This window comes from Platalea leucorodia, assembly GCF_965183815.1.
Source record: "Platalea leucorodia genome assembly, chromosome: Z".
Lineage (NCBI taxonomy): Eukaryota > Metazoa > Chordata > Aves > Pelecaniformes > Threskiornithidae > Platalea > Platalea leucorodia.
The window spans coordinates 31,771,180-31,794,682 of NC_138858.1; the positions used below are offsets into that span (position 1 = coordinate 31,771,180).

At 35.5% G+C, this 23,503-nt stretch overlaps 1 protein-coding gene across 9 annotated transcripts in view; it reads left to right on the plus strand.

Moving 5' to 3' along the window:
* Positions 1–23,503, plus strand: part of RIC1 (RIC1 homolog, RAB6A GEF complex partner 1) — a 56,669-nt gene that overhangs the window by 2,743 nt on the left and 30,423 nt on the right. For 8 of the 9 annotated variants that reach the window (XM_082337197.1, XM_082337195.1, XM_082337198.1 and 5 more), the window contains exons 2-3: positions 8,576–8,683; positions 13,302–13,378. In XM_082337197.1, the coding sequence (XP_082193323.1) occupies positions 8,576–8,683; positions 13,302–13,378 (185 nt within the window). The remainder of the gene's footprint in view (positions 1–8,575; positions 8,684–13,301; positions 13,379–23,503) is intronic. The other variant, XM_082337200.1, reaches the window with a different exon arrangement.

Sequence of the window (23,503 nt, forward strand, 5' to 3'; positions counted from 1 at the left end):
ATGTGCTACTGTACTAGTATGCACATTATCAAGCATACACAACATAAAAATTAAAAAGTAAAGTAGAACAGAATAGAGTAGTTCAGTTGTAAGGAACCTACAACAATCATCTAGTCCAACTGCCTGACCACTTCAGCACTGACTAAAAGTTAAAACATGTTATTAAGGGCATTGTCCAAATGCCTCTTAAACACTGACAGGCTTGGGGCATCAACCACCTCTCTAGGAAGCCTGTTCCAGTGTTTGGGGAAAAAAAAGGCGAATGCAGTAAAGCCGAAATAAATACATTTTAAAGTTTTTACTTTATTTTATTTATTAATGGTACAAAAAATATTTTCTTCTTGCACCCCAGTGGATTGTATTAAATGCGTTCTACTTTGGAGCCTGCTGTTCCAAGTATTTTTCCTAAATCAGAAGAAATTTTTGGCCTAGGTACCTCAGAAGATTCCTTGGGACTAAGAGCCAATGAAACTGTTTGAATTGACAGCATTGTCAATGTTTTCATTCTGGTAATGTTAAGTACTTGGATGCTTGAAATGAGAAACTTCAATTCATGAAAGAAACTTTCCGAAATGCTAAAATGAGGTAATAGATGTTTAATAGATTGAGTTGGGAACGAAAGGTGAGGTTTCACGAGGCAGCTGTGCAGTCCTAAGTGTCGTGATCTTTCCTGCTTGCACCTATATTTTAGTGGCTCTTATGCTGGACTAGTGATGGCTTTTACAGAGTTGTTCAGCTTGCTGAACAAAGAGAAGCCTGTTTTTTTCAGCTCATGAAGGGATCAAAGGAGCATTGTAGTTGGCTCGCTGAAAGTGTTACTCCTTTAATAGTAGTTGCTTTTAAATTGGTTTGGTTATCTCATGAAATAAGAACTTTAGCTAGTACAGGGAATTCTAGATATTCACCCACAGGGCTCTAGATATTAAGGGAAGGTGTACGCAACCAGGGAAGGAGGCATGATAGATGAGCGGAGTTTCCCCTGTAAGTGTTGAAGAGTGAATTGTGTGCAACAAGAATAGTCTGATGACGTAGTTGTATGTATAAATATAGTTCAGCATTTCCTTTCTTTAATCATAACAAACTTGTGGCAATGACAGGAATAAGTACTGGCCTTGAATATTTAATGAAGACTCCTGGAGGTTGTTGGACTATCTGCTATGACTCTGCCAGTCAAAACCAGTTTTGTAAGCTCTTTGATGCCAAGAGTAGCTTGCCCCAGCTACTCATTTTGAGGAGCATTTCTTAATTACCTAGGTGGTTATGATTTACATCTACCATCTACGTAAATCTGAGATGTCTTTCAGGGGTCATCTATTTTATATTAATGCAGGAGACACCAAAAACCTGGTAAGGCCTACTGAATATTCACATGACAATTTTACATTTCATGTGATAAATCCATCAGTCTAATAGGCATTTCTCATTTCTTTAATTTACATCTACTGTTGTTTTTAAACTTCCCTGGTTTTTGTGATGATCTGACCCAAATGAACTATAAGTTTATGGGAAAGCATGCATGTCAGAATTCTAGATTGTCAAATAATCTGTATTCATTCTAAATGCTGAATAAGTCTATATTCAGGCAGCTCTCATAACTCACTTGTATGTACTTTTCAATCTCACGCTGTTGCAGTATTAGAGTTGAACTTGATAATGTGCTTTAAATCTAAGTATACATGTTATTTAAACAAATAGGACAAAACAGGGGATTGTGCTTCTGTTAGAGAAGTGATCTCCGTAACCTGGAATTTTGGCACACTAAAAAAGGAGTTACTTGTGACACCAGTGCTTATAGTTCATACAGTATATGAATAAATATATTAAAAAATACACAGTTGTTTTGGTAATCTTTTTTATTACAGATGGCCATTGAAAGAAAAAAAAATTATGTTTTCACTGTGCTTTCAGGTTTATGCTTTCATCTCAGAACTGTAAGCAGAATAATTTACTGAATTATTTTATGTGGCCTTTTCCTAAATAGGATTAGATACAATCTCTGTAGCGTTTCGATCTGAAATTTGATTGCAAAATGGACAACAGAAGTCTTGATAATGATATAAGTGGCTGTGTAGTGTGAAGAACGTGACACAGATAGCATCAGTGCAAACTAAGATGTCTTGCCTCTCCTGCTGTGTTTTTTCCTTAGTAATTTAACCCCAGAGATGCTAACCTCTTACTGATATCCATCAGACATTTGTCTAAGAAGGCCATTTCTTTTTATACATCAGTAACAGTAATAGTTCTGCTGTTGCTTCTATTATGAAGATGTATTTGTGGTTATATAATTAAAGAAATGAGAAATGCCTGTTAGACTGATGGATTTATCACATGAAATGTAAAATTGTCATGTGAATATTCAGTAGGCCTTACCAGGTTTTTGGTGTCTCCTGCATTAATATAAAACAGATGACCCCTGAAAGACATCTCAGAATTACTTGCATGAAGAGAAAAGCATCCTCAGTTTTGAGTTTTGACTGTCTAATTAGTTGTACACAACAGAGTCGTTTGCCAGTATGAGATCAGAAATTAGGTTAGAGAGTCTATTTTCCATCACACGCAATTCCATTTAATCCAAATTTAGGCACTTGGCACTTCATGGGGCTGCGGAGCAGCAAAGATCTATAGAATGTGGCCTTTCTTATTGGCAACGTTTTTTGAGCAGTAGGTTAACTGAAAACTTTCGCTTGGGAGAGGTGGTGATTGACAGTTCTGATGCGCTTTGGTTTTTTGAACTCTTTCACAGTAGCTTACGTGAAGCACAGTATTGGGAACTGTGTCTGCTGTGTTTGTTGGATGGATACTCTGCTGATTCTAAGCTTTCCAGCTGCTTTTAAAACTGAATTAAAGCAGTTATATTTCTATAATTAACCCTGCTTTTAGAAATTCTTTCATCAGCACCTTCTATCACTGTTACTGACAAAATGGCTTTTTGTGGTCTATCTTTGTTTTTTCTTCTGGTCCTTACTAATGAATTTTCCTCTTCCTTATGCATGCATGCATGCTTTTCTTTTCTCCATCTAACCTTTCTGGTTTATTAGTTTATAAACCTATAAAGCTTCAGCCTTTAAAGTGGAGCACAGACCATCTAATGATGAAATAAAGTGCACAGTGTCACCAGGCTTTTGTTCTGTTTTCTCCCAGCCTTGTCTTTGTCACTTAGATCATAAGCTCATCAGAACAGCGTGCTTTTGATTTTTGTCTTGTGCCTACAGCCTAATGAAGCATTGAAGCATTTATCTTATAAAACTAAGCAGAACGTTTATGTTTTTGAAAGAAATTGCCTCTTGATTCTAAATGAGATTAATTTTTGATGTCTAGAATATTAAATTATTGGGGGATGAGAATATTAGGATTTTAACAGTTATCTATGGCCATGCAGGCTCTTGTATTGATGTTACATTAAAAAACCCAAACCCATACATAGTAGCATGTTGTCAGCTGCTAATACTGTTGCATGCTCTCTGCAAATACAAGAATCTTCTTCCTAGACATAACAGTTGTTGAAAGACTGCTACTCTTCCAGATACTCAGTGTCTGAAAGGTATAATTAAATGTAAAAAATTCTTTGGAAATTAAATTAGTAATAGTGAGTTGGTGGCATTAAAGATGAGAATCCTTTACAAGAGAGGAAGAAGTATTAAGGATTGTGAAATTTGCCTGCATTTAAAATTCAAGTTACTTTGGATTTATAGTTACAATAAAAAGAGCAAAAGAAAAAATGGAGTTCAGAGCTGAACATGTTGGCTATGGATAGGCTTGGCAAAACTACTCGGTGTTCTTGGGTCTTATTTGGGCAGAAATAATTGGATTCAGTGCAACTTGATCTGTATTTAAAAAAAAATCATTAAGTTTTTGCAGTACATAAGAATTTGAGTATGACTATCAACTGCTTGATGCAACATTCTTAGAATTTAGGCAAGGGTATGATTTTGCTATTCATGTTTACTACAGATATTATAACTACTTCTTTGTTTTGCATAAAAATTATGGGAGTGCTGGTGTCTTACAGGAACATCCACAGGCCTGAGCAAGAGTATTACTTCATATTTTTAGTAATTTTTTGGGCAACTATAAATGGTAGTGTTCTGTCTTGCTCTCTTTCCTCCTGGGTTGAAGTGAATTAATGGTAAGAGAGCAACTAAAAATAAAGGAGTGCTAAGAAGTTTCGACATCTGAATGCATACATGCTGTTAAGCGTTTACTTCTCAAACTTGGTCCAGTAGTTTTCCATTGTATTTGCTGACCTAAGTAACTTGTTAAATCCACTATATGCACAGTATGTCATTAACCTGCAGCAGTCAAACCACAGAATCCAAATTAAGGAAAACTCATTTTTTCATTATTTTATATTCTGTCAAACAAACAAACAAACATCCTATTCGAAGACGGCCTGTTCAGAGCAACATTCACTTCTTAGTTTAGGGTTTAAATGTCTACTTGGTTTGCATTTACATCAGATGTGATAGAATGTTTGTGTTTAGAGAAATGAAGTGGTAATATCCCATGTCTAAGCTTGCTGAGAGAATTTGCTTCAGGGTTTGTCTATCTTGATAGATTTCTTCATAAAAACGACTTTATATGGCTCAGTGTTCTGAGACTACTTATGCTGCTCATAGTTATTGCTTAAAAAAGGGAAACAAGAAAGATGTATTTTGTCAGGTAGAACTAAGTGAAATAGTAATGATTTTAAATTATTTCACCGTGGGTTTGGTTTTGTGTGTTGTTTTGTGGTGTTTTTTTTAATTGTTTGCCTAGGTATTTTGTCCTCATGTTGATGTAGAGCTCATCTTAGTGGAAAGTCCAAAGGAATTCTTAATGTACGACAACAACTGATAATGAAACAAAAGAGAGTTTTAAAGTAGTTTGAGTTAGGTGTCTTTGCTCATGAAGCTAGCTTGCTACCTTACTGTTTTATAAATAGTTCAATTCCTCTGTTTCGGTATTGTTCATCCAAAACACATTTGCTTTCAGCTGTCTCTTGTGGATGTTGTCATAATCTCACATCAGTAAAAAAAAAGCATGTTTTATGCTAGAAGGGCGTTGTTGAAAAGCGTAAAGATTTCGGAGTAAGAGCTCCTGTGGAAAGTGCTCTTGTGAAAAGGTAGACAAGGTAGCTGAATGGTGTGTAAGAAGGGAAGGAGATAAAGTGTATTTAACTGTGGGAACGAGAAGTTCTGTTTGTCTCTTTTCAGTAGCATTAACTAGAGCACTGGATAATTTGTTTGCTCTGTGGCAATGATACTACTATATTCTTTTTAAGGTTATCATTCCCTTTTTTTATTTTTTTCTTTTCACCATTTTTGTGAAACCTCTGCTGTTCTGTTCATAAGTGAGTGGCAGCTTCTTTTTTGCCTGACCTTACATTCCTCCTGAGAGGCAAAGTGCACTATATCAAAATGCTAGATTTTCTCTGCAGCACATTGTAAAATGCCAGATATGCTGCTTATCTATTTTGGGAAGCTTTTGGTAGTTTTAAGTTGCAATTTGAGTAAAGACTTGCTTGCTCAGTTCTTTCTTCCTTAGTCTCCTGTTCTTTCTTCCTTAAAAACTGAGGGTGTTTACTTTTGTTGTGTAGACAAATTATTATTTTTTTTAAAACAACTCTTTATTTGCTAGGTCACTTGCTATGTTTCTGGAATCACCAGTTTCTCCAAAAGCTGTGGCTTTACCATTAATATTTCAGCAAGCAGATTTTAATCATTATAAAGAATGAGGATCAGTATCTTGGCTTATTTGAGACAGCGTGCATGTTTCATTAGTTGTGCTTAACTAGATTTCTTTATAATTTTAGTAGCTGCATGCAGAAGTGTGTAGAAGAAAAAAAAAAACATGGTGTTTTCATGAAGCTAACTTGGAAAATTGTTTTTTCTAATAGAAACAAATGTAAAGATTTAGGAAAAATTCTGTGTAATAGAATCTAAACTCCTACTGTTTCTGTCCAGGCTATGAGTTAAATATCCAAAATTAACCAGAGAAAAGTATTGTACTAACTAAGCCCTTATTTTTGTTAAAGTGTGTGTTTAATGGCTTGCTCTGCTTGGGGCAAGTAATTAAAATTAGGCTGGTATACTTCTGTTTATGGAACATACTCCTGTGCCATTATACATCTTTGGTCACTTCAGATGTAAAATTACCGTTTCTCTTTCTCTTGCATGAGCAGAGCAGGATATTGAGCTACCTTTCTAGCTTTGTTAATCTTGTAGCGGTTAACACTTTTGTGGGAAGCTTGTAAACAGAGGGATAAAGTTTTTATGTTAGGGTTTTCCTCACATGTGAAATAATGCTTTTGAGTTGTGGAGTATGTGGAAATAAACTGTGAAATATTTATGGTTTATCCATTAGCTACGTAGCCTTTGTGACCTATTGAATTAGAAGTGGGTCTGCTTTCTAATAAGAAAAGAAGCTACTTAAGCTGCAAAAAGATAAAAATGATTGCTTGCACTCCTAATATTAACTCGTTCAGTCCTTATCTGTAAGGCACAAAATGAGATCAGTCTAGAAATCAATTTGTATAAATTTTATAGCTGCTGTGTATGCAGGATGTTCTTCCAGGTTCTAAGGTGTAATAGCAGCTTTCTTGTGAATAAATGTCACAAGAACATTACAGTATAAATACTGTCATTATGTTCTGTAAAAGTAGCGTATAGAAAGAAAATTGTTGCGCATTAATGAGCTTCTAAAATGTTTTCTTTGCCTGCTGCTAAAATGCTTGTCGCACAGAACTGCTTTAAGATTGGTCTCCAAATCTGCACTAACGATGCAGATTACCAAGACTGTACTGTCACAAGGCACTTTTTCTGTGTGTATCTAAGGCAGTTAAGGTGGGTCAAAGCCAAGCAGTGAGAGGCTGTGTAGTTCATGAGAACAATCAATAAGAATCTCTTAAGAATAATTAGTTATCTATTTAATGTTAGGTAATTTGATTTGCAAATGTCTACAAAAGAAGCCACATGAATTGAAAAAGCTGGTGTAAATAGTTCTTAAGGTAAAGATTAATTTGCTTATTATACTTTACAGTATAAATATTTAACTTTATTTTTGATAACTCAGTTATGTGTGGGTGTGAAATTTAAGTAATAATGCTGTTTACAGAATGCCAAGTCATACTATAAATTTACCAAGGCTAAGACTGCCTGTGTGACATTAATTCAGGTCCTTATTTATAGGTATGGTGAAAACATTTGATTACTTTGTTTCATACTATCTTTCCTTTTAAATTAATCTGTTTGTAGCTCTACTTTTTCTTAAGGGAAACTGAAGAAACTGATTCTAAATAGGATGGTAGTAGATACACATGGAATCCAGGGGTAGCAGACACCCACATGATTTCTGGATAGAATGAATGTTTTTAGATTTGTTGTACCAGCAAGTAAACTAACTAAGAACAACAGTAAGTTGCCATCACCTGTGGTCCTAGTGGTGGGTGACAAGCTTTGCCAAGTGGTTTCATGGTTACTTTCAACAAAAAGAGTGATTACTGTTTAGCCTTTTGATTCCCTTCCAGGGGCTGGAGAAGCATGCTCTTTTTGGTACAGAGTTTGCTGCTACAACTCTGAAGAAAATTTGGCATTGATAAAGTTAGGGAGAGCATCTGTTAGGAAGTTGAGGGCAAACTTCTTTTACGACAAGAAGAACGTGGCTTGTTTAATTTAACTGAAGGCTGAGGAAGTACAGTTGTCATCTAACTAATACATATGCACATATTTCTCCATCCTCACCTCCGGGTGGTGGAGGGTAGCAGAAGGGGGAATACCTATCTAAGCTGAAAGCTATTATTGGTTCAAGAGCAAGAACGTACAAACAGTTCTTAAATATATTTGCGGAGGAAGAATTTTTCTAAGTACTGGAGCAAGAAAGGGTAACTTTCCATTAGGATTTTGTGTCACAGCTCTCAACTGCTTTCGTGAAAGGGAATGAAGACTTAGTGCCTATGGTAACTTTGTCTGGGCTTCATGACCCCAAAGCTCTTCTCCATTCCCAGGAGGAAAGGTGCTAATGGGTGCATCTCATAATTTGCAAAATCTTTTCAGCAAACTATACAGGTGGATTTTCTGCATCATTTCTGGCAACTTGTTCTTGAAAAGATATAAAGCAGATTTCCTCATTATCATTCTCTGTAATACAGTGGCCCATCCATTTAGTAGAAACTAAGCAAATGGATTGTACCAAATACTCTATAGAATATTTCATCCTAGTTAATTTGACAGTCCTTTTCATTATAGGAACCTGTTTGAGATGCTTTTATTCCTCTTAAGCATCAGCCACCCTTTGTCTAACTTGAAACTACTTCTGTATTCTGTAATGACTCCTTTGTGGGCAAATGAAGTATTTTATTTAAATGTCTTTGGTGAGTGAGATTAGGAAAGACAGTGTGGTGGGAGTTCTGCATAAAATCCCTTTAAAAACACCATTGTGTAAAGCATTGTCAAATATGCACTATTTTTTTAACCTCCCTCTTCAAGGGAAACTTCTTGTTGCTGTTAAGGAAACATAGTTGTTTGCAGTTACATCACAATATAACAAACATCCCATTCCTTCTACATATGAGATGTAATTTTTTTTTTTTTTTCTTCAGCCCAGTGTATTAATCGTAAGTTACAAGGAACTACCAAAAGCAGCTTCTCAATTTGGACCTTATAAACAAGCAGAATGGCGGCCTGACAGCACCATGATAGCTGTTTCAGTAAGTAGGGTTTTTACTTCTTACTGTGGTTAAACTATTGCAAAGACAGTTTTGTATTACCAGTTTCTGTGCTTATACAAACTTGCAGACTGTATATACATTTAATTGATATTTATCTTGTGAAAATATATAATAGTACCAAGTACGTTTTTTTGGATGATAGAAGCTTCCTTTAGTAATTTTAATTCTTTTTTTCCGTTGAAGAATGAACTGCAGTTCTTTGTATTAAAATAATGTTTAGATGTATTGGCAAGGGGTGATCCAGCATCTCATTACTTTAGTAATCTGGTCGCAAAGAATAAGTGAATTTAAAGACATGTGAATGAAATAAATAGTTGAGGAGTTAGGTGACATAAGCATATTTAGCTTGATAAATAGGGTTTACAGATGTTTTAGAAAGGTGAGTCTTAAGAGGATGAAACTATGCCTTTATTAAGGTGCAGTATCTTTTGGTGATTAAAAAAAAATTGCAAGGCACTGAGACCACAGAAACAAGGGCAGCAATAGGTGATACATAGACTCTTCTGTTGAGTCTTAAAGGTAAAGATGAAATCTTGTCTCACATGGAAATAAAATCTTGTTTCGTAGCTGATGCTGTGCTCATAGCAGTAGAGTGGACCATTTCAGCACCAGCATTTAAAAATTCGAGCTGCGATGTAGACACAACAAAGGTGGGAGTAGAGTTTAGAGGAGTCAGAATATGGGATGACTCTTGGTGACTTTTGGTCAGGTCTTATGTTAGGACCAGGTCTTAAACTGGGTGAGTTTGTTTTTCTAGCTTTTAAAATCGAGGCTATTGTATTTAAGATTTTCTTGTGAGAAGGTGCAGAAGAAAAGAATGAAATATTACACTTCCCATCAGAAGCTGGTTATGTGGAATTACAAACTAGATAACAACTACTGTATTTGTTGGTACACTGACTTAATCTCCTAATATAAACCATGTTTCATGCTTAAAATGATGCCTGTAATGCTTCGTAGTTTTTAAACCAATTGGATATTGTTATCTCAGTGGAAAATACCAGATGGTTTATGGAATAGTTCGTGTCTCTATCAATATCATCATGACTTAAAACCAGCTGAACTTCCTGTGCTCCTGTTTCTTATGTGTAATGCGGCAGTAGACTTTTCTGAGTAGTTGGTTTAGAATGTTTAAATCACCTAAAAGGATCTCATGGAATCAATGCAGTGAAATATTTCTGTTAGTGTCAGATTATATTTTCAGTTAGCAAACGCTAATATTTGCTAGCAAAGGCAGAAGGACTTCTGTAACATTTACTATGAATAAAAAAGAATTCTTCAATTTTATAGTACAGCATACAAGCACAAGTAAACTATACTAACACATTTTAATTATACCTTTATGCAGTAGTTGAGAAGAGATTTAAATTGTTATATTGAATTACTTTGCATATTATGTTTTTTCTGTGATGTTGGGATCCATTTGCTCAGGAGACCTTATGGTTCAGCTGACAGTCAGACTAGCTTTAATTTCTGCCAGTTCAGTTACTGTACTTCCAAGTTTTTCTGCAGCTAAATCTGTAGTAGTCTTTTTGGCAGATGATGTCAGAATCTAAATACCCACAAAGTCTCAGTTTGTAAAGTTAAGTTTTACAAATTAAAATCAAAAAAATCCAAAAATCCAGTTTATAAAACAATGAGTATCATGGGATTTCTGGTATTCTTCATGTTTCTTACACTTACATTGCACCTCCTGGGTGTATATATACAAATAATATAGTCAAGCATGTTTGTTATGGTACTTTTAACACCAGTTCTGTTTTGCAAGATTTTTTAATACGCTTTGGGAATATATATGAAGTTTAATTTGAAACAGTTAATGAGTCCTACTGAAAGACCACATTTACAAATATTGGTATTTTTGTTAGAGAGAGACAGAATGGACAGGCAGTTTTAGGAGCTTAATGAAGAAGGTGTTCCTGCTGATGCATGATACTTTTATCCCCAAGTAAAACTGTGAACTTCTTTCCAAGAGAATAAACATTTTTCTCCCTCCTTTGTGGCTTAAGAACAAAACTAATGAGTACAAATGAAGGAGCCATAGCAAAGCAAAATATTAATTAAAAAGAGAATAGTTTGTACTACTTGTTCTGTTGAACTGAATTAACTTCAGTTAATTACTTCAGTTAATTACTGAAGTCCTGTGCAATAGCTAAAAATACTAGTTTGAAACCTGGGTTAGGTGATTTAGTTTCTCACCTGTTATTACCTGTGCTCTTGAGTTTCTTGATTGTAGTAGTTTTATGTAATAATAAAATTATGTTGTACTTTGTTTTTAAGAAGGTGAACAAAAGGCTTAGTGTGTACTTATTCGCCAAGTGGTACATTCACTTCTTTTTTTCTTTTTTTTAATGATATAATGACGGGGAGTGTAGTCTGGATTGAATGCGCACTAGAGCAGTGATATACAGTGGTTTTTGTTTCTGACTGCTAGAGTGTTCAGAGCACTTCTAGGAAAATAAATCACTTTGTAGCATATGCTTTGAGGTAATTATTATTTGTACAGAAGGCAAACTGTGGTCTAGCATATAAGGCTTTATAAAATACCTCAAGTAGCTTTAATGGTGTGCAGTTAAACAAATTTAAGCAGTTCTCACGCTGGCATTATCCCCCTGCAATTCTAACTTCTTTTACTACTAGTATCTTTTATTGCTAAACTGTTGGCACATTTTCTAAACTGATCTTTTTTCCCCTGACATTTTGTAGTTTCTTCTGCCATATTGCTGCATTTGTAATTTTTCCAGTGTTACTGGGAAATATTTTGTTTCTTGTCTAGGTTAGTACACACACCCAAGGTAGCTAATTCTAGTAGTTAAACAAGCTTGTGAATTGGGTCAAGATGCTTCAATATGGAGAAATATACAAGGCATTTTAGTCCTTCCCCTGCTACAGGCAGTCCTCTGATACAGGCTGCTCTTCAGTGTGCATTCTCATAGCTAAGGCAGAGCTTTGTTAAACATGGCAGCATATGAGAAAGCATGTAGTGAAATCCCTTGCAAGGTACTGTATGTTTATACTTTTGACTGTCAGAGATGAGAATGATCATGGAATGGATGACAATGATGGTTACTTTAGTAAGTTTCATCGCAACACAGACATTTCTAAAGCAATGTAGAAACCTATGTGAATGAATATGATCAATTTGCAGGAAACGTATTGTTGAATGCTTCTGCATTTCATCCAGCTCTTCATGGAATTTCAGGTTCTATTTAGAAATGAGCCTGTAACAATAGCAACTTTGTGCTTTGAATAGTGTTCAGTAAGGCCCTTTGTGCCTTAATATCAGTATAAAGATAGTTCACAGTATTGTTTTACTTTTCCTTCCAGGATGAGATAACTTACAGGTTAATATTTAATGATGTAATGGAAAGAACCTGTAAAGATGTTTGTTAGAAATGAGCACGTTTCTTTACCACATAATACCTGAATGTGATATTACTGCACATAGGAAAGCTTCCATTTATTTTCAGCCTGTCTCAAGCTCACCACTATGGTGTGGATTTTATTCTTGCATGAGAAAGATACTCACTTTGAATGAGAATAATTGTGTTTCTTGGACTTTGAAGGCAAACCACAAATTTCTTTCATGATAAGGCAAAATTTTTGACTGGGGAAAAACATGGCATCTGTGAACTGATACACTGAGCTAATAAGAGTGTTACTTTTTCCTTTATTCAAAGAAAAGGAAACCAGCCTTGCAAAGCAACTTGAAACCATTAATTTCAGTGCTTCTTGTCTCCAGTAATAGTGCTTTGGGTACATGCCCAGCCCATATTAAAATGATTGGATGGAAACGGTTTAGCCATAATGCATTTGCTGATATGCCTGAAGGATAAATTTGTGCTTTAAACAAGTCATACTTCTTTGAACAACTAACCTTATTGGTCATCTGCCTCTCCTGTGCTTATACAAACACTGGATCAGCTTCTAGTCACGACTGGAACATCTGATAACTAAATGATTTATATTTGTTCTCTGAATAGTGTTATAGTTTGAAGTCAGTCTTCCAGAATGACAGAATATGACTTGGGATTGAATTATAGCAGAATTTTTTTCAGACACTGGAAGATTTTGAAAAGTTGTTACGTTATCTAAAAGTACTGTGTGACATGAGGATTTTTTGAAAACTACCTGGATGACCAACATTGAGAGGCAGTGCCTAGCTTCTTTGCACCCTGTAGTGTCCATATCTGTTCAAACACTTGGAGGTCTTCATCTGAAGGCTTGCTACCTTCTACTACGTGCTTTCGGCGTTAATTTTCTTCATTGGTGGGAATTAGGTGCCCAGGTTTTAAATATCTGATGCAGCTGTCTGGTTTTATGTATTTATATGAATCAGAGGAAAATTTCCGCTGGATGCATACATCGTGCTTTTCTGTTTTTCTGCTTACTAAGTGATCTATTCAGTGAGCTTTAAGGGCTAGTATGGATTTTACCTAGAATGAATTTCAATGCACAGTTTTTAATATATCTGAAACTTGACATGAGTGTATATTTGTGTTCCATATATGGGACGTATGTAGAAATTGCAAGAGTCTGTATAGATTTTACTCATGAGATAGACTAGATATGTATCTTATCAGTGTTTCTCTTTCAGACTGCAAATGGATACATCTTATTTTTTGAAATCCCATCAGCAAGAGACAAGTATCTTTATGAGCCAATGTATCCCAAGTAAGTATTCTCAACTTTCTTTACATCCCCACAGTGTGAAAAAATACGACAAGTCCTAAGCAGATGTTATGATATATTTCCTTCCAAAGTATGTTTTAAAACTTGATGAGTATATGAAGAATCATTCCTATGAGTTAGTCAGTTCAGAGAAGTTGGCCTAATTGGTTTGCTGTGCTGTGGTAAGATTCCTTAGGCCCATCTTAGAAGTTCTCAAAATCCTAAATAGCTAGGTTAAAATTGTCTAATTTTATAATTTGATGTTGATGTTGAATTCATGATCTGTAACAAGCTTTAATAATTCCTTTTGAGTAACTCAGTTGAATAAGTCATGTTTCTTAGGAACTATTAGGGTGCAATATTTTAACAGATTCCCCCAACTTTGTAATAACTTGGAGATTTTTGAAACAAATGGGGAATAAATTCTTGATATTTTGGAAAGACTCTGAATCATTTTTAGTAAGAATACAAGTATTTTAGCTGCAGCGTGTTACGTTGTCATTATAATCTTTTTTTCCTTACTGTGAATGACCGAATACATTTTGTGTGTTAAGATGTGACTGTATGTTGGAGTTATTTGTGGTTGACTTAGTTGACCTTGGATTTGGCAAAATTGAGAAATATTTAGAACAAATTAAAACCTCAAGGGGTGTATTTATGTGTGTCTGTGTGTATTTAGATAGGCAGAATCTGTAGTCATTGACGGGATCAAATTTGCCCACAGGAATAATAACACTCTTGATTTCTCATGGGCTAGAAACTTCTTTTTTGATGTATCTGTATATATACCTTCATCACTATGATAATGCTAGTCACCTTCGCTGTAAATTTTTTTCATATGCATAAAACAAGTTAAAGTTGATCGGTGGGTGTCTGCAAATTGACATCTATGAGGAGTATTGGATAACCTATGCTGTCATGTAAGATGAAAACATTTTGATTTTTTAAACCATAACTGCTAAACCATGAACATTAAAAAAAAAAAAAATCAGGTCTTCATGAGCATTTAAATTTTAAATCTCTATTCTTTTACAAGTGCATAGAGGAAGAAATGACTTGACAGGTAGTAAATGATTTCAGAGTGAATTCTTGCTTCACTGAGTGGAAAATTTCGTGCGTGTTACTACTGTAATGCATCTTTTGGCCTCTGAAATAGCCCTCAAAGCTCTGGAATTAAATGGAATTTACTGTTGCAACTTACTTGTCTATTTTCCAAAAACTTAAGACTAATGCAGACAAGTTATATTACTTTATTTGCCTTTTCTGAGACCTGAATAGCATTTTTCAAACTGACTTTTCACATTTGACTTACTGTCATCAGAGGAAAAAAAAAAAGCAGACAACCTGTTGCTGCAACCTGTTGAAATAAATAAAGGGATAGTGTATCTTCAGCTGTACATAATGCAAAACCAATAGTTTATGGTATGTTCTTCTTGTTCTATTTGGCAGGTTGTTTTTTATATTTTCAGATTTTGCCAATAAATGGAAGTATGTATCAAATATGCAGTAAAAGTTAAAAAAAGCTTTGTAAAGTTGGTTTAGACATGCCACATGTAGGAAGGTTTGAAAATATTTGTTAAGCAATCAATGACTAACCAGTCTAACTTTTATATAAAACATTGTTAATTGATTTGTGTCGTCAGCCTAAAAGCGTGTGTTTTATGAAAAAGTCTTTCTGTTAGCTGTGTGTTGAATGGTCAAGATTTTAAGATATATTTGTAGAGCCCAAAGGGGTATAATGCCGATTCTGTGGATGAGTAAGACAAAGTGTTTGTCCCTAGAGTGTTAATGATAGGTTGCTCACAATCTCTTAAGACTAATACATGCGCTTAACTTTTAAGAAGATGAATGATCTCACTGAATTTACTGGGATTACTACTCTGTCTATATTTAGCCTTCAATTTTGAAAACCTGCATAAAATTACTACTCTTCTGGTTTTGTAGATCAAAAGAAAGACACAAGCATTTGTGTGTGAATTATGCCTGCTGTGATTAACATCAAATTATTCTATGAGTTATAATGATGGGATGAACTTTTTTTTTTTTTGGTGCAGATAGAGTGCACTGCCTGTGGGCAGCTTCACTAATTTGCTTTGTAGATCAAATACTAAAAAAACCAACCGACCAAAAAAAAAAAAAAACAAACCCAAAATGAACAAACAGACAAACTAAACCAAAAGCCCAGAATAGAAACTTTTCACTTTCTTCTGGCATTTGGTTATTTCACTGAAATGCTTGGATTTCATTTCTACTGGACTGAACAAGACCAAATTAATTTTGTTAGTTCGGAACCCATTAAAAATCAGTGAAAGGCCTCATATGTGACTTGCCTTGTGCTTGAAAGCGGACATGTTACTGTGTTCTCCCACTGTAACAGTGTGTTCTTGGCTCCTTGCTCTATGTTGGCAGCAGCGATTACGCAGCTGTGCCTTAAGTAAAGTCAGGTTGCTGACCCGATGGGGAAACTAAACCCGCCTGTCTCCCTTCTTTACCCCTCTCCGTCCCCTCTCCTGGATTCCAGTAGCTTGCAAGTTGGCATATAATAAAAGGCTGGCATTAGAAAATGGCGACCTTGAAGTAGCACTGAGCAGCACTGCTGGGAAGTTCAAAAACATGGAGTGGCTGCTCAGTGATACTGGTATGATAATGCTTGTGTGATAGTTCATGATAAAGCAATTGCTTGCAACATTTTAACTTTCATGCAAATATTAATTATGGCTTGTCCAGCTCTGTCTTATGTGGTTATTTACCTATGTTAGGCAAAGTGAGTGGGAGGGTGGTGATTTTTGCGGAGAGTATAAAGATGTAAGGCTGTCTCTGCATTAGCAGTGTGATAGGACAGCTGCTGGAAATAAGTTAGTAGACACAGTGAAATGGATGGACAACAGGTTCAAATGTAGGTCTCCACACTTGGCATATTTGAGGTAAAGGTTTTTTTGTCTGCCATTCTTCTCTTTGGACACCTCCACAACATCCCAGAAAGTTAAGAGATATTGTAGAATATCATCAGTTGTGGGAGTTTTTTTGTATGTTTGGTTTTTTAGCTAGTGAGCACACTTCTGTCAGTGCTCCTAAAAGTTCAGTTTTATTGTACTTTTTAAAACTATGAATAATTCTTAATGTTGATGAACTGTCCATATTTACTAACTTTTTGTAAGCAGAACAAAGCCTGTTCTCCTTTCTTTAAATGATAATGGCTAGTTCTGATAGAAACATAAAATTTCAATGTAGTGACTACAAAATTAAAGTAAAACTCTCTTAATACAACTTCAGCTTGAACAGAATTCTTAAGCAGTGCAGGTCAACGTAGTGAGGTGGTCGTGCACTAGGAGTACACACCAGTAACGTCCTCAGCTGCGCCAAAATTCTGGTGCAAGATTTTCTAGTTTAGTCAGTATCCTGAAGTTGAACTTGCAGCTAGGTTTGATCCCATACAAATGAAAACATTGAGAAAGATTGTGTTTAAATTTTCCTGTCAGTTTAGCTCTCATGTAAATGAAATGTGTATATTTTACCGTAAGTAAAAAAAAAAAAGTCAGAAAAGCAGGTCATAAGGTATATGATAGACAGATAGTTTCTTGGCTTTAGTTATTTTTGCAGTCTTCCAGATTGGGATCACTGCAGTAAAGTTACAGCTTTATGTGGTATTGGTATTTTTTAAATAACTGCTTTAAAATTTGCTTGATAGTGGTTTAGCCTTGATTTGAAGAAAAGCACCAAAAAAAGTTGCTGAAAATAAAAATCACTCCTAATTTGTCCATATGGGAGAGGGACGTTTGTGGAGAAAAAGTACAATCCTTCCAGTTTATGGTTATTACTACACAAACTTGTTTCTATATATGGCTGTTGAGCAAGATGATCCAGAAGAGCTTGCCTATATATGGTCTGTTAACAGAACTATTCTAGCATACAGTTATTGTGTAAACTGTAATTACACTTGCAAAAGTTTTTTGCTGGTACAGCTTGAACGAAATGCCTCAAGGTATAAAACAAAATAAAACTGCATGGAAGGTGACAGAAACACTTTTGCTGTTTATAAGTCAATACACATTGCAGGATATATAATGACAGTATGATTTATTTTTTTTTTTTTTTAGGGCTAAGTCTTCTCTCTCTTACAATCTAACCAACACAGGTTTAGTAGAAGAGCTAAAGCATGAGTTGAGGCTAAGCTTTCATTGTGTTTGGTGAGAATTCATTTGAATGCAAGAGTCTCTGCTTCCCCTTATCTTTTAGTAGTGTGAAATAACCAGGTTTTGGAAACTGAGGTTGACTGAACTCCTCCTGCTATTGTTTGTTTAAAAAGAGACAGAATCAGAGTCTAGGAAAATTGATTTCCTGTTTAAAAATGCCCATTTGGCATGACTTCCTCCTTTTCATATCAACCTATTGTAACGGTCTTTATATTCTGAAATTCAGTGTTTTAATGGAAGTGCTGGAATTCAAGATTATCAGTGTTTGTGGCTGGAGCCCACAAAAGCTTTTAAGTTTGTTTTATCGATATCTGAGGGCATAGCTCTTACGAAATTGAGAATATACGAAATACTTTAAGATGGTGGAGTGGGAAATTCTTCTTAAATGCTAGTTCTTTTATACCTTTAGAGGTTAAATCAGTTTAAAATATACTTATGTAGATATGGTAAGGGTTAAGGAACTGACCTGTTCGGCATTATGCAAATTTTGTGTAAAATCTATTATTAGATTAATGTGATAAAACAAGTGCTCATATCATAAGCACAGCATTGTGTCATGAATTCTGAGTATTTATATATAAAAAAGGAAGCTTTTTAAATGTTTGCTGGTGTCAACCAATAGTTTTTCGTCAAATTGTAGTATTTTTGGGAAATGTTATGAATTGCAGTTTTTCTATTGAAGAAAATATTTCTGGCTCTATTGATATTTGGCTAGGAATTGCTAGCCTGTTCTTGGAGTGAACAGACATTCATACTCAATGAAAACCTAAAGTATCCTGCTTAATTTGTTAGACCAAAAACAGGAAAAAAAGCAGTAATTGTGTGGAGGTTTTGTGTTTTGTTTTTTAAATTGAGCCAGAATAGTTTGCAGCTTCATTCCAGCTCTTAGAGACTTTGCTCCAGTTCAGAGCAGACTTGCAAGAGAATCAGTGTTGGCTGTTAGCCCGCATTCTGGGATACTTTCCTGCAGTGAGCACAAGTGCAAAGTCCCACTTCAGTTAGTTCAGTCTAATCATACCACCTTATTACTAAAGTCATTACAAGGTAAAACATGAAGAAAATGTATGTATGGTAAGATAATAGAATGGTAAAATAAAATTAATCTCCACCTGTGATACACTTAAGAAAAGTGGCAGTGTGTACAAGCAAATTTGTAGCTTTGTAAGCTGTGGCAAGGTACAGTAATATTTTTTTGAGGAGTTTCTGAAGGAATTTATACAGATATTCCTTTGTTTCACAGTGAAGAGATGTGTCATATCATCACAGTAGAGACTTCCCTGTACTAAACTGATAGTTATTTCTGTTTAGAGTTCTGGCAAGGAGAGTGACTTAAGATTTGTCACTTAAAGAGACAGTGTGTGGTGACTTAACGCTGAGGATATTCTTACCTTTAAAGAAGACAAAACCTAAAAAACTTTACATGGCTAGTAAACTAAATGTGGTAATTGGAGGTTCTTTTGCCTCGGATTTCCTCATATCCTCAAGTGGAGACTGCATTTGGGGTTGGGGTGGAGGGAAGAGATACGAACGTTGTATAAATTTAGAATGAGACCTCAATGCTCTAGATTTTTAATTTTAAAATTGAAGTTGTTTTCTAACCAGTATGGGCACGTGAACAAGGCACTGTTTATATCCTGGTTTACAATGCTGTATTGTTCCTTATACGTCTGATTACTGTATTCATGTCCTACTCTTTCTGGCACTTTTCAAAGCTTTTTCTTCTTCTGTGGCAAGATGGTTTATAGGTGCCATAAATTAGTGGGGAATTTTTAACTGATTCAGCGGACTTAAGATTAGTGTGTACAAAGGTTTTGAACTTTAAACTCTACAAGGGTAACTGATGAGCTGTACAGTTAATTAACTTACTAAATAATTTTTATTGGGAATTAAGCTTGTGCTAAACTTCTAACAGTGTGGTTTTCCCCATAAGTTGCTTTTGGCATAGGTTGGAAAATGTATTTTTAAAACTAGATTATTTGTAGAATTTTTTTTTTAATGATTATGGCACTTGCTAGCCCTCGATGTGGTTCAGGAGGTTTAAAATGTCATCAAGAAATCTTTGCAACTGGAATAATAATTTGGTAAACCATTTAGCTTTTTTACATGAATAGTTGATTAATATGCCAGCTCGTTATTTGTCTTCTCAAACCGCAGAAACCTGTTATTACTCAATTGGGTAGAAATGGCTGTACTAAGAATTGCTTTTGCAAACCCTTATTCATTCTTCATAATTGTTTCCGTAGACTGTAAATTTTTGTTTGTCCAGCTCTTGCCAGTCTGTGTGCGGTTTAGCTCTGAATCCAGCCAGACTTATTTCATCTTCAGCTGGTGGCTGCCTGCAGTGTAGGGTGGAGAGACGCAGGTTTAGGGGTGAGAAGACACTAGTCATATGGAAATCAAAGCTCATAGTGTAATTTTTTTATTTGTTTTAGAACCATTCCTAAAAAGCATGGTGGGCAGTGAATTGTTAGTGAAGAATCACACATTTAGAGGTGATGATGCAGGCTCTTTGAATCAGGTATAAAAAAAAATTAAGTCCTCAGCTGTACAGACAATTCACTAACTGGTCACATGAGCCATTTTAAAACGGTTAATAAACATTGTGTAATTGTGCTAATGCAACAGTAATAGCTGTTGTCAGTTTTTTGCTTTTGTGCCTTCAAGGAGAGCAACTTGGTTCTTGGTGGTGTAAATTCATTTAGAAACATTGTTTGCCCTGTTTTTCTCACATGTGTAATGCTCTTAATAATCGAAACATCAAGGTGTTGGGGTTTGGGGTTTTTTTAAAATTTTTTTTTTTTTTTTAATTCCAAAAAGTACTACTGAAGAAACCATTTTAGCAGCAACAATTAAGAATATCATAGCCCCAAAGAAGTATAAAAATATTTTACCTTGTTTGTATCAATTATTTGTTCCAAAAATATTTACAGATGAACAAGTCTGGAGTCTTTAATATTTTTTTTAGTAAAATGTCTCCACTACTTCCCAAGCAGCTGTGACTTGACTAGTGGGAATGGATGCTAGTGACTTGTTTGTTGTTTGTTTGTTTGTTTGTTTGTTTGTTTTAATTAATGTAATATCTGCCATTAACCACACTAGGGTTTTTTTGGAAGCACAGTATTTGTTGACCATGAGAGCATCTCTGAACTTTTCTAAACTACTATCCAGCCATAACATCTACCTGTATTACTGTGATTACCCCAGATAGTAAGGTGGAAACTTAAGTCCTAATCTTACGCTATTTCTACCTCTGGAACAGAATTCTCCAGTAATAAGCAGAAAACAGTGAACATTATTTTGAAAAACTGAACATTATTTTGAAATACTTAGAACTGACTAAAAAAGATGTTTTATATACCGTAATTACAAATTATAAAGAAGTCCATAAGCACATCCTTTCAGATTCTGCTGTAATTAACTTCCTGAGTATTTCTTAGTTGCTTCTGCTAGCAGTGACTAAGTCTGGTAATGATATTTCTGAGTGAGTTTTGTCCGTGGACCATGCTGTATCGTGTAACCGCTGTGCATGTAGTGGAGGACATAATGCAGTTCTGTGCTGCTAGAAAAATCAGCTGGCTGGTGTCCTGTTTCCTCCCTGAACCTCCCCTCGCCCCAGGTAGCAAACTCCAAGGAAATTCTTCCTCCCAGTTCAGAGGAGGCTAGCTGACTATGCTTTTGCGTGGTGCTGCCTCTTTCTTGAATTTAGGATGCTTAAGGTTTGTTGATTGTGGGGTTTTTTTGTGTGTGTGGGTTAAATACACTTCTCCATTTTCTCATAGTTGCATCTAGCATCATAGTTTGAGCTTACAGTTTTTTCTTCTAACAGAATTAAAGTGTTACTTCCAGAGCCGGTTCTTCCGCTGTAAGAAGATCAAATGAATACAAAAAATTATGGCTTCATGCTAAGAATTTTAGCAATTCACTTATTTGTAGGCTCCTCTTTAGTTCTGGGGAAGCCAGCTTTGAACTGAACAGCCGGAGAAGGTTAATGTGGGGAAAGCTTGAGAGAATTGGAGTTTGGAGAAAGAGGGCAAGCCCTTAAGGGAGACTTACGTTTACCATTCCTCTTTATCCTTACTTAAAAGGGGATTCATGAGATACAGTTACATAGGCTTTCAACATCTGAAAGACATTTTGTTACACTGTATAGTAATCTGTTTTCTGTGAAAAAGCATATCACTGACGATATGCTAAATAGGGAACAGAGAATGAACCTGGTGGTTTAAAAAATACACCTTGACCTTCAATTCAGATCTGAAACTTCCCCATAAACCTTGTATTCTACCTTAAAAAAACAGCCTGGTATTCCTAATCTTTCCATGTTTGGGGTTTTCTTGGATTGCAGATGTAGTGGGAGATTTTTCTCAATTCTGAGTATTAAGAGATTTTATTCGCAGGTTTAGTTACATTAACAGATGCTGTGCGGATAGAAGTGAAATAATTTATTTTGACATGCAGCTGGTTGGTCCCTGGAATGTGTCCGTTCCTCTCAATTCTTGTGCAAAAGTGAGTTACTTAAAGTTTGGCTGCAACGGTAGCAGATGCTGATGTGGCAACCCAGACCAAACATTCTTTCCTGCTTCTGTCAGCAGTGCACATTCTTCGTTTAAAGGTCAAAGTAACTTTACTAGTAAGGCTGACTCAGGCAGATGTGGACTATATGAATGCAGCGTATTTTGATTGCGCTCCCTTTGCACCCATACTAAGGGTTTCTTTTTGAATCAATGAATTTGACATAATCACAGGCAATGAATTAAAATACCGAAGTTTTGGAGTTTTTCATGATGATAGTGCCTCAGTGGAAAAAGATATACTCCGCAGATGGTAACAAACTTGCTGAGCCTGACTCGTGAAACTGAAAATATTCAAATTTCTTGCAAACTATTTTTATCAAAGATGTTTAAAGAAAAAGAAGCCTGCCCACATGGAGACTTGAAATTCTCTTCCAGCAAAGGATGTCTTTTAAACCATGTTGTTCTCATTCTGGCTTTATATTTGTGCTGTGCAGAAACACTATGTTTATACTTGGTTATGTATCTCAGTCAGTTCCAACAGGCATGTTATATGGTGTGTTATACGTACATAACAGTAACATTTATGCATTACACACCCCCTTTCTCTCAGTTTTAGTCGTTTGCTTACAAGATTCAGTTGTACCACTGATTTCTTGATAACCCAGAGTCATTTCATCTTGCTTGGGAGTATGCTATCTCAACCTCTATGACCACACGGGTTGAAAGGCATGTCTCCAAACACCTGGGATTTTCTAAGTGTTTCTGCAGCCCTTAGGATGCTGCATTGCAGATAGTGACATAGAGATTTTAAGGAATTAATCCTGCATGATGTATTTTTTTATCTGTGAAATTCCTGACTAAAAGGTACCAGGCCAAATCAGGTGGATTTGGCTTCATGGACTTAAAGAAATGCAGTCTCATCTACCATTTAGAAGAAACTGCAGCAATCCCACAATACGAGTATTAACTACTCAACTTTTTTTTTTTTTTTTAATGTCAGGCCTCTTGTCAGTCCATGATAGCTAGCTTACATGAAGGGCTACTCTTTCCCAAGACAGCTGTATTTTGTAATTAATTTTCTTTTGAAATGAAAAACAAACATTTTAATAATTTAATGTTCATACAAGTTACCACCTGTGGGTGGTAGATTAACTAACCTTACAGTAATTTTTTCTCACTTTTTGCTATAATCCTTCATGGTCGCCATGGTTTTGTTCCAGAAAGATGTTACTACTTCTGTCTGCTAACGCCAGAATGTTTAAGTTGCCTTGATCTTACCTTAGCTAGCATATATCTTTGTCCTTGCTGCATAAGAAAAGGTGTATTCATCAAAGAATAACAGGTATGAATTTTGTGTTTTACTATGAAATGGTAATGGAATTAAGGAACTTGATATCCACCGAGATAACCAAGGCAGGAAA